At 42.0% G+C, this 14371-nt stretch overlaps 1 protein-coding gene across 2 annotated transcripts in view; it reads left to right on the forward strand.

The window, feature by feature from the left end:
- The window catches only part of map2k6 (mitogen-activated protein kinase kinase 6), a 52171-nt gene extending 48609 nt beyond the window's left edge, over positions 1-3562 (forward strand). The window contains exons 10-12 of one of the 2 annotated variants that reach the window (NM_001136549.1): positions 820-956; positions 2316-2361; positions 2677-2754. In NM_001136549.1, coding sequence (NP_001130021.1) covers positions 820-956; positions 2316-2361; positions 2677-2754 — 261 coding nt within the window. Of the gene's footprint in view, positions 1-819; positions 957-2315; positions 2362-2676 lie in introns of both variants that reach the window. The other variant, XM_014211405.3, reaches the window with a different exon arrangement.
- The last annotated feature ends 10809 nt before the right edge of the window (positions 3563-14371 follow it).

Below are 14371 nucleotides of genomic sequence, written 5' to 3' on the forward strand. Positions count from 1 at the left end.
GCACCCGCCTGGTGTCCAAGGTCTAAATCAGTGCCGATTAGAGGAGAACAATGAAAAAACACAGTGGAACTGGATTCATGGTCCAGAGTTGAGTTTGAGGGGTCTAATGTCACAAATCACCCAATTTCTGGCGTTTAACGACAGAATCTTTAGCTTAGTGCATTTTATGTACAACAATTCAATGCTGCATTCCTATTCATAGGTTGCACCTCCATTACTAGGTCGCGTCATGCCATTGTTTTGAATGTTCTAAAGCCACCCTACCGGTGACGCAATACTGGTGCCCTAAAGTCGTGATAATCCCAGTCATTCTGGGCGCAGGCTAACGACTGTTTAGTGTAAATTACACTACAGTGCCTTGAAATACGATTACATTGCTAAAGTAGTCAAATGTTTAGTAGGTAACAACTTTGTCAGCATTATCATGTTATCAAATTTACTTTCGACATACGGCAATGTTGTCATTAGCCAGCAAAGTTCCTCAAAAATAGCTAGCAATGCTAACTTTAGCTAGCTTAAATCAGGTGACCTCTCGACCTTAGCTAACTAGCTACCGTTATTCTGCATCGAAAGTCAATCTGGCGACATCAAAGTGATGACAAAAGGTTTTACTACAAATGATTTGTAAATCTTCATCAGCGCTCATTGACAATGCATTGAGTAGAATGCTCAGTTGCTCATCAGTATAAAACAAACGTCCAAATTAATATTGTGACGAAACATGCAACCCATGAATAGCCTGACCTCTAGCAGTGCCCTGTGATATCCTGTGCCCTGTCATATCTCATGCCCTGTCATATCCTGTGCCCCCCTCTTCAGATTGAGCTGGCCATCTTGCGTTTTCCCTATGACTGGGGCACACCCTTCCAGCAGCTGAAGCAGGTGGTGGAGGATCCATCCCCCCAGCTTCCTGCTGACCAGTTCTCCCCTGAGTTTGTTGACTTCACCTCCCTGTGGTACGTTCTCCTCTCCTGTAAAGCTAGCCTGGTCCCAGATCTGTTTGGGCTGTCTTTCCAAGTCTATGGTCGTTGTTATGTCTGTCATGACAGCGACAATTGGATTTGGCAAGACATCAGAAGCAGATCTGGGACCAGGCTTACCTGTACATAATTTAGGCCCTACAAAAGTGTTGTCAATGTCAGTTATGTCAGTATTTTCTTTCTGTACTTTGCCTTGTCTAATTCCACTCAAGGTCTTTGGCTATTGTATGAGTCCTACTTGAGCGCTTGCTGGATTGAGACTCACAAGAGAATTTCTCTTGACAATTTTTCCAGTTGTTGTCATAGCCACAAGCACTTTATGACCAGGACAGAATGTGATGCATGTGCCTGGGTTCCAGAGACTAGGCTACCCTCTGTGGAATGTGTCTAAATATGCATTCTCACCAGCCTGTTATGTCTACCGCGCACTGTTAGGTCTCCACACCAAATATTTAATATCTACTCATGCCGTTTTTCCCTTCCCACAACCCTAAAAGGTTTTACATTTGTTTTACATGTAGGCCTACAGTACAGAAGATAAATTACATTTTTCCCACCATAAAACCTTGCTAATGGGTCACTTTGGTCTGTTGTGTTGTACAATGTAGGCTCTAGTATTTCAGTTTTATGGCTGTCCGAAATGGGAACCTATTATCTACAGCAGGGATGAGCAACTTTGATCTGGGTGGGGGCCACAAAAAATCTGAACTCATCATGAGGGGCCGGCCCTAGCCTTTTGGGCAAAACGGCCCCACCTTGCGAGCAAAACATTTTAGCAGCCTCCCACTTGACAGCGGAGAGAAAAAAAATGTAAGCTTTAAAGTTAATTTCCTGCATTTTGACATGGGGCGTAGAGAAAATGTTGCCATTTTAAAGCAAGTTTGCTGCAATTCTACACTTTTTGCCATGGGGCAGAGAGAAGATTTAGCAATTTTAGAACTCATTTCTACTCATTGTGCCATGGGGCAATGATAATTTGTTTAAATTTTACAGCTAGTTTCCTGCAATTCTACTCATTTTGCCATACTGCTATAAAAAATGTTTGCAGTTTTGAATATGATATCTGAATGAGAATGATTAACAAAATCAATGAGGGCCCCACCGATCAGTAATTTGACCATGATTACTAGAAGTTTAGTTAGCTGGCTAGATGAATTTACCAATCTTTAGGTTTTTACTCCGTTGACAGTTCCATGTCCGCTTGCAGTTGATTCAATCTGGAGTAGAGTGGAGTGGGAGACACATTACCAGATATGAGTCATCTAACAGTATGTCTATATGAATCATAGACATTGCAGTTGTAATCCTTTATCTCGATGCCCTTTTCATTCCCAGTTTAAAGAAAAATTCCAAAGAGCGGCCAAACTACCCAGAACTCATGGTGAGTGTGTTTTGAACTTTGGATATGTCTTATTATTTAGTTACACACTTTATTTTCAACTCTAAGAAATGTTCAATGCAAAGTGAATGTGACCATGTCCTCTTCCATTACTAACAGTTGACCACTAGATGGCAGACTTAGTCCAGTAATAATTTATGTTTTGTAATAATCTCCCCACTTCATTTATATCCAATCAATGCTATTGATTATATATCAAACTTTTGTTGAGTATATTATTTTTATACTTTATTTGATTTTACATGAATCAGTTAAATTGTCTCTTCTCTCATTTATTTTCTAATCTTTTCATCCCAGCAACATCCCTTTTTCATCTCCCACAAATCCAAAGAGACTGACGTGGCTTGCTTTGTCAAGGTCATCCTCGGGGACTGATAAGCAGCCCTGATCTAAAACAACGCTCTGACCAATTGCCACAGGGGGAGGCGGGCCTTACAAAAAAGCAAATCGCAAACCCTGTTACCTGCAGGACTCCAACGCCTCCCCAGTTCCCGACCCCTCCCTCTGGCACAGATGCAAATGGGCAGTAGAGGAACTCCGAGGAGATGAATGAGGAGAATGATGCCCAACCATGTTGGAGGAATGAGGAGTTAGCCTTAAGGCCTCAAGGCCCTCACATATTAGATATGGGCAGTGGGGCAACGTGTAATTTACTGTTTTTTGAGGATTGGAGGGCCAGGCCATGTGTAATCTGGATTAATTTAACTGTATGAAATGCGACTCCCGCCGACTCTCTAATTTTGTCCCACCCTTGTTACTGTACTAGACCCACTGCTCAAACAATGATTTGGATGTTAGTGAATTTAGGAACGTGTGGATTATGCCCTGTGCTATTGGTCAATCTCTAATATATTTTTTAACCTGGTGTGAAAACATAAAACAGAGTTTAAAAACAACTAAAAGTGATAAATATACATATGTATAATTTAAATGTTTGTATTATACTCAAAGAAAGTTGCATTGGTTTACTAATAGACTGCACATGTACAGAACATATATACTATATAATGAGTGGGTTTCAGTCCCCTTAGATAAACAGATAGTTACAGAGAGATTCAGATTCTATGACAGTCCAATGGTTGAGCTGTAGACCGGTAGACAGGCTGGAGGCCTCAGTCAGAACTGCAATGGGTTCTTCAAAGGAAGTTACTGCAGTTTGCTCTCTAATGTTGTGGGCTGTGTGTTTGGGTGGGTGGGTGGGTGGGTGGAAGCCTTCCATGCATGTGTTGTGTATAAACTGAGGTAAATGTGGGCGATGTCATTGTTGTCAGTTGTGGGAGGGGTGCATCTAATCCTTCCTAGTCACTTCCTGAATATTCTTCTGTTCAACTCAAATAGAACTGGAGATAAGTTATACAGTTATTATTATTTTAAAGATATATAGCTTATATTTATTTATACTGATGAGATACAGTATACTGCAGTGTGCTTATTTATTAACTGCTGTTTTCCCTTCGAAAACTTTACATTAACAATAGAGAACTTTCTTATTTTACTGTTTGTGTGTATTTGTTGTGTGTCGCACTTGACAGGTAATGTTTTACGAAAACAGTTACTCATAACGCAAGCCTTATACACTGACTATACATTAAGGACACCTGCTCTTTCCATGACATAGACTGACCAGGTGAAAGCTATGATCCCTTATTGATGCCACTTGTTAAATCCACTTCAATCAGTGTAGATGAGACAATTGAGACATGGATTGTGTATGTGTTCCATTCAGAGGGTGAATGGGCAAGACAAAAGGTTTAAGTGCCTTTGAACGGGTTATGGTAATAGGAGCCTGGGGGCGCACCGGTTTGTGTCAAGAACTGCAATGCTGCTGGGTTTTTCACGCTCAACAGTTTCCCGTGTGTATCAAGAATGGTCCACCCACCCAAAAAAAGTCTATCCAGCCAACTTGACACCACTGTGAGAGGCATTGGAGTCAACATCGCCAGCATCCCTGTGGAACGCTTTTGACACCTTGTACGGTCCATGACACGACAAATTGAGGCAGTTCTGAGGGCAAGGGGGGGGGGGTGCAACTCAATATTAGGAAAATTTTCCTAATATTTGGTATACACAGTGTATGTGCTGCTTTAAAAAGTGAAAACAAAAACTGTATTGGTGGTCTCATCTTTATTTACTCAGCATGTGTCCCGTTCTGTCCAATTGGGTTATTTCTGAACAATATTTAGGGGACCCCTTTTGGCTCAAGCGCACCACAAGAAGCAAACATAATGTATAGTCTCTTTTGTGCAGTGTCAGCCCCTCCACATTTCTCTACATTATCAAATGTACTATACCGGCTTAAACACTGCAGGATTATATAGATTCAACATTAGCTTGCATAGGTTACATAATTAAAGTTTTCTGCGCTTAACCCCCCCCCCCCCCCACTTACCAAAACACAGAATACTTTATAGTAACCCAGGCTACTTAATAACTAACAGGGTCAGCCCCTCCACATTTTTATATATCATCAAATTTCCAGTACCTTCAGAATGTATTCATTCACACCCCTTGACTTTTTCCGCATTTTGATGTGTTACAGCTTGAATTGAAAATGTATTGAATTAAGATTTTTTTTTGTAACTGGTCTACACACAATACCCCGTAATGTCAAAGTGGAATTGTGTTTTCCCAAATTTGTACAAATTAATACAAATTAAAAACAGAAATGTCTTGAGTCAATAAGTATTCAACCCCTTTGTTATGGCAAGCCTGCATAAGTTCCGGAGTAAAAATGTGCTTAATTTAGTTTTTACTCATTCTGTGTGCAGTAGTAGCTTTTAACATAATTTTTGAATGACTCATCTCTGTATCCCACACATACAATTATCTGTAATGTCAGTCAGCAGCCTCCACTGTTTTCAGCATGACAATGACCTAAAACACAAAGCCAAATCTACACTGGAGTTGCTTACCAAGAAGACAGTGAATGTTCCTGAGTGGCTAAGTTACAGTTTTGACTTAAATCTACTTGAACTTTTTATGGCAAGACCTGAAAATGGTTGTCTAGCAATGATCAACAACCAATTTGACAGAACATTTTAATTTTGAATAGAGAAATGGGCAAATGTTGCATAATCCAGTTGTTGAAAACTCTTAGATTTACCCAGAAAGACTTCCAGCTAACATGTATTGACTCAGGGGTGTGAATACTTATGTAAATTAGATATTTATTTTATTTTCAACACATTTGCTAAAATGTGTACATATATGTTTTCACTTTGTCATTATGGGGTACTGTGTATAGATATGTGACAAAAATGCAATAATCCATTTTGAATTCAGGCTGAAACACATCAATAGCTGCATCAATGTAAATGCAATCGAGAATCACATCAAATAGTATCATGCTTTTAAAACTCGCCTCACTGTGATCGATCAATTTGAAGAAAGAAGTTCAACAAAATGTGGAATAAGTCAAGGGGTATGAATAGTTTCTGAAGGCACTGTACCTACTTGGACTGCAGAATCATATTAACTTGCCACTTGCTTGCATAAATTGCAAATGTAGCTGTTAATGCACTTACCCTCTCAAGCCCATTCTACTAGATTGGGAAAGGGGGATACCTAGTCAATTGAATGCATGCAACTGAAATGTGTCTGCCATAATCAACATCCACAGCACCCAGGAAACAGTGGGTTAACTGCCTTGCTCAGAACAGATTTTTAAGTCTGGCGTTCACTAGTGGTTTGATGCTGTGTCAAAATATGCTGTGTCAAAGTACTCTCATGTTGTCATCAATATGAAAACTTGAATTGTTATGATCCAGCAGAATGGGAAGGCAGGGTATTACTATGGCTGTTGTGGTAACCGTATTACTGCCACACCAGCAGTCATGAGTCATGACCGCAGTGAAATTCCATGTCACCATTGAGTCACAGTAATCTCTTATGCACTCTGGATATGCGTACCCAATTTGCTAACCACGCTAATGGCCTGGTACTCAGTGCTCTGTTGTCCCTCTAACCCAGTGGTGTCAAACTCATTCCATGGAGGGCCTAGTGTCTGCTGGTTTTTGGCCTTTCAATTAAGACCTAGACAACCACGTGAGGGGAATTCCTTACTAATTAGTGACCTTAATTCAACAATCAAGTACAAGGGAGGAGTGAAAACCACAGTCACTCGCCCCCCCCCCCCCCCCTGGAATGAGTTTGACACATGCTCTAACCACTCTGACATCAATGCAAATGCAATCAAATCAAATGCTCTAATCATTTTATTTGTCATGTGCCGAATACAACAGTGAAATGCTTATTTACAAGCCCTTAACCAACAATGCAGTTTTAAGAAAATACCTTAAAAAAAAATTGTAAGAAAGTATGCGATAAGAATAACAAATAATTAAAGAGCAGCAGTAAATAACAATAGTGGGGCTATATACAGGGGATACTGGTACAGGGTCAATGTGCGGGGGCACTGGTGTCGAGGTAATTGAGGTAATTATGTACATGTAGGTAGATCAAACACATCCTCAAAATAGTATCATGCTTTTAAAACTCACCTCACTGTGATCGATCAATTTGAAGAAAGAAGTTCAACAACAGGTTTAAACTGAATGGAAAACATGGTCGTTGTGGATGTTGTTTCAAAACCTAACACAACGAAATGGAGAACGCTTTCTAAGGTGATGATTCATTCAAAACACCCCTACTATTGGAGCTTATGCATACGCATAGGCCTATATATGAACCCAAGTCCTGGAGAAAAAAAATTGTTCATTGGACTGGTTGATTGTGCAGGGTGGCTAACATTTAGCCTACAATTATAGTGAATTTGATTTTGAGTGGCCTTTTCATAATTAATAGGCTGATACATTGCTTTAGATGCAGAATATCTCACTACTGTATGTTTCCATCTCCTTTCTCATCTTCATTACTTTCTCGAGCGCATAGAGTGGCTGTCAACAATTTAAGGAAATATGTTACTATCAATGTTCCCGAACAGATTTCACTTGGTTTCCCAAATTAAGCACTGGGTAGCTGCAGGAACAGGGTTGGAGAGCCCATGGCTCACAGAGTTTGGGCGGAATATCACCTGCCGTGTAGCGAGAGGCTGCATCAAACAGTGCTTGATGCGTGGAATGAAATATGTGTTCTTATAAGCCCAGACATTTCTGTATTAAAAACTCAAAACAACATTTTAAATGAGAATACGCTATTGGTCTGAAGCCTGAAAAAGAAAGGAAATTCACATGAGCACCACAATGCCTATTCCACCCATGCTATACCAAGGTTTTCCAGCACAAAGCTTTGACATAATACAGTAGCTATGTTGGTATTGTACTTTAAACTATGTGTAGGCAGGTTGCTTAGGATTCAAGCCCTGAGTATTTTACGAAGTGCATATGGGTGATGTCTTTTTTCCCCTGCCCCTGTCCCTGCCTGTTTGATAATGGGCCATTCTAAACTAATATGACATTTTAGTAAAGACAAGATTAAATTGAGGATAGTCTGATAAGTGAAAATATGATCACTTGATGATAGAACAGGGTGTGCAGCCTGAGGCAAGGAACAGAGCACAAGCTTTTTTTTGCGACTTTCTCAAATCATCAATAGCCTATAGTCGCATCATGCAGCCCACATATACTTTGATTTCTAAAGTTTCCAAAATAACTCTAAATCTAGCATATATGACCTGTTTAAAATAATCACTTTTACGCTGAACATAGTCACTTCATAGGCGCACTCGCATATAAAATCATATAATATAAAAAAGTCACGGGATTTATAAGCATATCTTGTCTGCTAAATTAACTATCCCATAGTCTACGGCATGGCGCACAGCCAGATAACATACAGTAGGCCAACTCATAATCTATTTTTCTGAAATACATTTTCTTCATAACATAATGCATCTTCAGACCTGCCTAAAATAAATAATGAATGTATTGTGATGGTGTAAATGAAATAGATTTATTTGACTTGTTTAAATGTAGATGTTCCAAGGGTGCGCATCAGCAACTTGTATGTGTGGAGGCCTGGAGATACTAAACGTGTTTATGTTAATTAACGATCAATTACAGTGAGACTGGCAGTAATTTGCATGACAGTACTCGGCTGACAAAATTTCATGACAGCAACAGCCCTAGGTATTATCGTATTTCAATAATGAAATACACAGTTCTCTGTCAACACATTGTTACCAGGTTGTCAGTTTGTGCTTTTTATAAATTAATTTTTTATTTCACCTTTATTTAACCAGGTAGGCTAGTTGAGAACAAGTTCTCATTTACAACTGCGACCTGGCCAAGATAAAGCAAAGCAGTGCGACACAAACAACAACACAGAGTTACACATGGAATAAACAAACATACAGTCAATAATACAATAGATAAAGTCTATATAAAGTGTGTGCAAATGAGGTAGGATAAGGGGGGTGAGGCAATAAATAGGCCATAGTGGTGAAATTATTACAGTATGGCAAATTAAACACTGGGGTGATAGATGTGCAGAAGATGAGTGTGCAAGCAGCGGTACTGGGGTGCAAAGGAGCAAAATAAATACAATAAATAACAATATGGTGATGAGGTAGTTGGATGGGCTATTTACAGATTGGCTATGTACAGGTGCAGTGATCTGTGAGCTGCTCAGACAGCTGGTGCTTAATCCATGAGTCTCCAGCTTCAGTGAATTTTGCGGCTTGTTCCAGTCATTTGCAGCAGAGAACTGGAAAGAAAGGCGGCCGAAGAGGAATTGGCTTTGGGGGTGACCAGTGAAATATACCTGCTGGAGCGCGTGCTGCGGGTGGGTGCTGCTATGGTGACCAGTGAGCTGAGATAAGGCGGTGCTTTACCTAGCAACGACTTATAGATAACGTGGAGCCAGTGGGTTTGGCGACGGATATGAAGCGAGGGCCAGCCAACGAGAGCATACAGGTCGCAGTGGTGGGTAGTATATGGGGCTTTGGTGACTAAACGGATGGCACTGTGATAGACTGCATCCAATTTGCTGAGTAGAGTGTTGGAGGCTGTTTTGTAAATGACATCGCTAAAGTCAAGGATCGGTAGGATAGTCAGTTTTACTAGGGTATGTTTGGCAGCATGAGTGAAGGATGCTTTGTTGCGAAATAGGAAGCCGATTCTAGATTTAATTTTGGATTGGAGATGCTTAATGTGAGTCTGGAAGGAAAGTTTACAGTCTAACCAGACACCTAGGTATTTGCAGCTGTCCACATATTCTAAGTCAGAACCGTCCAGAGTAGTGATGCTGGACAGGTGGGTAGGTGTGGGCAGCGATCGGTTGAAGAGCATGCATTTAGTTTTGCTTGCATTTAAGAGCAGTTGGAGGCCACAGAAGGAGAGTTGAATGGCATTGAAGCTCGTCTGGAGGTTAGTTAACACAGTGTCCAAAGAAGGGCCAGAAGTATACAGAATGGTGTCGTCTGGGTAGAGGTGGATCAGAGAATCACCAGCAGCAAGAGCGACATCATTGATGTATACAGAGAAAAGAGTCGGCCCAAGGATTGAACTCTGTGGAACCCCCATAGAGACTGCTTGCGGTCCGGACAACAGGCCCTCCGATTTGACACACTGAACTCTGTCAGAGAAGTAGTTGGTGAACCAGGCTAGGCAGTCATTTGAGAAGCAAAGGCTGTTGAGTCTGCTGATAAGAATATGGTGATTAACAGAGTCGAAAACCTTGGCCAGGTCGATGAATACAGCTGCACAGTATTGTCTCTTATCGATGGCGGTTATGATATCGTTTAGGACCTTGAGCGTGGCTGAGGTGCACCCGTGACCAGCTCGGAAACCAGGTTCCATAATGGAGAAGGTACGGTGGGCTTCGAAATGGTCGGTGATCTGTTTGTTAACTTGGCTTTCGAAGACCTTAGAAAGGCAGGGTAGGATAGATATAGGTCTGTAGTGGTTTGGGTCTAGAGTCTCTCCCACTTTGAAGAGGGGGATGACTGCGGCAGCTTTCCAATCTTTGGGGATCTTACACAATACAAAAGAGAGGTTGAACAAGCTAGTAATAGGGGTTGCAACAATTTCGGCAGATCATTTTAGGAAGAGAGGGTCCAGATTGTCTAGCCTTGCTGATTTGTAGGGGTCCAGATTTTGCAGCTCTTTCAGAACATCAGCTATCTGGATTTGGGTGAAGGAGAAATTGGGGAGACTTGGGCAAGTTGCAGTGAGGGGTGCAGGGCTGTTGACTGGGGTCAGGGTAGCCAGGTGGAAAGCATGGCCAGCCGTAGAAAAATGCTTATTGAAATTCTTAATTATCGCGGATTTATCGGTGGTGACTGTGTTCCCTAGCCTCAGTGCAGTGAGCAGCTGGGAGGAGGTGCTCTTATTCTCAATGGACTTTAGAGTGTCCCAGAACTTTTTGGAGTTAGTGCTACAGGATGCAGATTTCTGTTTGAAAAAGCTAGCCTTTGCTTTCCTAACTGCCTGTGTATATTGGTTCCTAACTTCCCTGAAAAGTTGGATATCGCGGGGGCTATTCGATGCTAATGCAGTACGCCACAGGATGTTTTTTGTGCTGGTCAAGGGCAGTCAATTCTGGAGTGAACCAAGGGCTATATCTGTTCCTGGTTCTACATTTTTTGAAAGGGGCATGCTTATTTAAGATGGTGAGGAAGGCACTTTTAAAGAACAACCAGGCGTCCTCTACTGATGGAATGAGGTCAATATCCTTCCAGGATACCTGGGCCAGGTCGATTAGAAAGGCCTGCTCGTTGAAGTGTTTTAGGGAGCGTTTGACAGTGATGAGGGCTGGACGCTTGACCGCAGACCCATTACGGATGCAGGCAATGAGGCAGTGATCACTGTTATCCTGGTTGAAGACAGCAGAGATGTATTTAGAGGGCAGGTTGGTTAGGATGATATCTATGAGGGTGCCCGTGTTTACGGATTTGGGGTTGTACCTGGTGGGTTCATTGATCATTTGTGTGAGATTTAGAGCATCAAGCTTAGATTGTAGGATGGCCTGGGTGTTAAGCATGTCCCAGTTTAGTTCACCTAGCAGCACGAGCTCTAGGGGGCAATCAATTCGCATATGGTGTCCAGGGCACAGCTGGGGGCGGAAGGTGGTTTATAGCAAGCGGCAACGGTAAGAGACTTGTTTCTGGAGAGGTGGATTTTTAAAAGTAGAAGCTCAAATTGTTTGGGCACAGACCTGGATAGTATGACAGAACTCTGCAGGCTATCCCTGCAGTAGATTGCAACTCCGCCCCCTTTGGCAGTTCTATCTTGTCGGAAAATGTTATAGTTAGGGATGGAAATTTCTGGGTTTTTGGTGGTTTTCCTAAGCCAGGATTCCTAAGCCAGGAGTGGCCACTAGGACATCTGGGTTGGCAGAGTGTGCTAGGGCAGTGAATAAAACAAACTTAGGGAGGAGGCTTCTAATGTTAACATGCATGAAACCAAGGCTTTTACGGTTACAGAAGTCAACAAATGAGAGCGCCTGGGGAATGGGAGTGGAGCTAGGCACAGCAGGACCTGGATTAATTTCCACATCACCAGAGGAACAGAGGAGGAGTAGGATAAGGGTATGGCTAAAGGCTAAAAGAACTGGTCGTCTAGTACGTTCAGAACAGAGAATAAAAGGAGCAGATTTCTGGGCACGGTAGAATAGATTCAAGGCATAATATACAGACAAGGGTATGGTAGGATATGAATACAGTGGGAGTAAACCTGTGCATAGAGTGAAGATGAAAGAGATATTGTCTCTAGAAATATAATTTAAACCAGGTGATGTCACTGCATGTGTGGGAGGTGGAACTAAAGTGTTAACTAAGGCATATTGAGCAGGGCTAGAGGCTCTACAGTGAAATAAGGCAATAATTACTAACCAAAACAGCAATGGACAAGGCATATTGACGTTAGGGAGAGGCATGCATAGCCGAGTGATCATAGGAGTCCAGTGAGTGGCTTCAGGCAGCTAGCGGGCCGGGGCTAGCAAAAGGGCCTTTGAGGGACGTCGCGACGGAAGAAAGTCTGTTGTGGCCCCCTCGTGCTGTTACGTCGGCAGACGGATCAGCATGGCTCCGTGTGGTAAACCAGGCCAATTGGCAAAATAGGTATAGTGGCCAAAGAATTTGTCCGATGTGCTTCTTAAACTAACAGTCCGATGTGCTGTAGACATCTAGCGGGCCGCGGCTAGCAGGCTAGCGGATGGGCATTCAGGGGACGTCGCGACGGAGGAGCCAGTTGAGAGACCCCCTCGGGCGAATCACGTCGGTAGTCCAGTCGTGATGGGTCGGTGAAGGTCCAGGCCAGTCGGCAAAATAGGTATTGAAGCCCAAGGAATGGCTGATGGACCTCTACGGCTAGCCAGGAGATGGGCCTAGCAGATGGGCCTATTGGTTCTTGCTTTGGGACAGAGACGTTAGCCAGGAGTGGCCACTCAGATAGCAGCTAGCTAGCTGCGATGATCCAGGTGAAAAAAAAAAAATATATATATATATATATTTTTTAAAGCAGTGTGTCCTGCTTTTGAAACTTTCAACAGTCCTTTAAGTAAAATAGTTATATTATTTAAATGTTGCTTAACGAGATTACAAAGATACAGAATTACAAACTGCATACAGTCATTCCTGTATTACTGTCTCAAAGACCCAGATTTGAACATGTTGTAAATTAGTGTTAAAGGCAGCCGTGTTAATGAAGTGTTAGGGCAGCTGTGTTCTCTGTGCCACCTTCATGTTTAGTCCCACTTTTTTCTTTTGTCTTATTGTGAAGTAGCGTGTTCTCTTCTATAAACTATAAAAACATCCATGCATTGATGTCCTCTGCTTGTCTGTAGAGGCAGTCAGCCCTGGGCAATAAAACCTTTCCTGTCCTTCATATCTGTTGCTGCACCTTTCTTTCAGCGCTCTGACTTTGCCGATAACTTCTTCATTGAGGAAAATGTACTTATTATGATTGTGATATGTGGTTGTCTCGCCTAGCTATTTTAAGATGAATGCACTAACTGTAGGTCGCTCTGGATAAGAGCATCTGCTAAATGACAAATGTAAATGTCTCACTACAATCACAGACTCTATACCTTTCATTACCAGACCCCCTGCATCCCACAGTAGTGGACCTATTGTCCTTCGCCTCTTGGCATGACAGGTGCTGTGCCATCAACAAACATGATTGCTAGGGTCTGCTCACCCACAATGTGGCACTGATTTTATCCCAGCACTGTTCAAAAGAATGTCTCTTTTGAATCGTGTTCCACTGTTAGCAACTTAAAGTCCATCCTCTTCCATAACTGTTACTATAAGACGGACAATGTTTTATTATATTAGATTAGACTAAAGATGGATTATAGGACCACAAGATATAAGTCATAGGTCATACTTTTATTTAGCACAGACATAAATACTTCTTTTGTAATGGACAGGCAGTCCAATTCTGATATTTTTTCACTAATTGCTCTTTTGACCAATCAGATCGGCTCTGAAAAAAGATCTGATGTGAAAAGATCTGATGTGATTGGTCTAATAGGAATTAGTGGAAAAAAGATCAGAATTGGGCTGCTGGTCTAAACACAGCTCAATAGGCCCAGTCTCCTCTCTATTCATCACACACACCCTCATTATCACTCTGATTAAATTAACCAGTGGGTCATAGAGCTGGTTTGTAAAGCCAGGGAACACGTGAATTCAGGCTGAGGACAGGAAATCTAAGTCGGGGACATTTTGTCTGTGGCCACCTATTATTTCGGGATAGACTCTTACCATCAAATCAAACAGCTGGCCAGCGCCCAGGCAGGATGGGGAATATTTGGTTCTGTGCCAAGATTAATGCCCTGATTCGGTGATTAAGGGCTTGTAGTAGAACACAGGCAGTTAGTAATTACGTCTCTTTTACAGTGGCGATTTTAGCATGTACATCTTGGTGGGTCAAACAAAGCCAGCAAAGCCACTACACAACACAACACTAAAGAATACATTAATTGCACTATAACGGTGACAAACGGTGCCCACAAACTGTTAGGGCCTACATAAAGCTGTCCTAACAGCAGAGCTTTCTTAGACTGAAGATGGACAATGGGATGAATCCTT

Source organism: Salmo salar, chromosome 01 (assembly GCF_965601325.2).
Source record: "Salmo salar chromosome 01, fSalSal1, whole genome shotgun sequence".
NCBI classification, from domain to species: domain Eukaryota; kingdom Metazoa; phylum Chordata; class Actinopteri; order Salmoniformes; family Salmonidae; genus Salmo; species Salmo salar.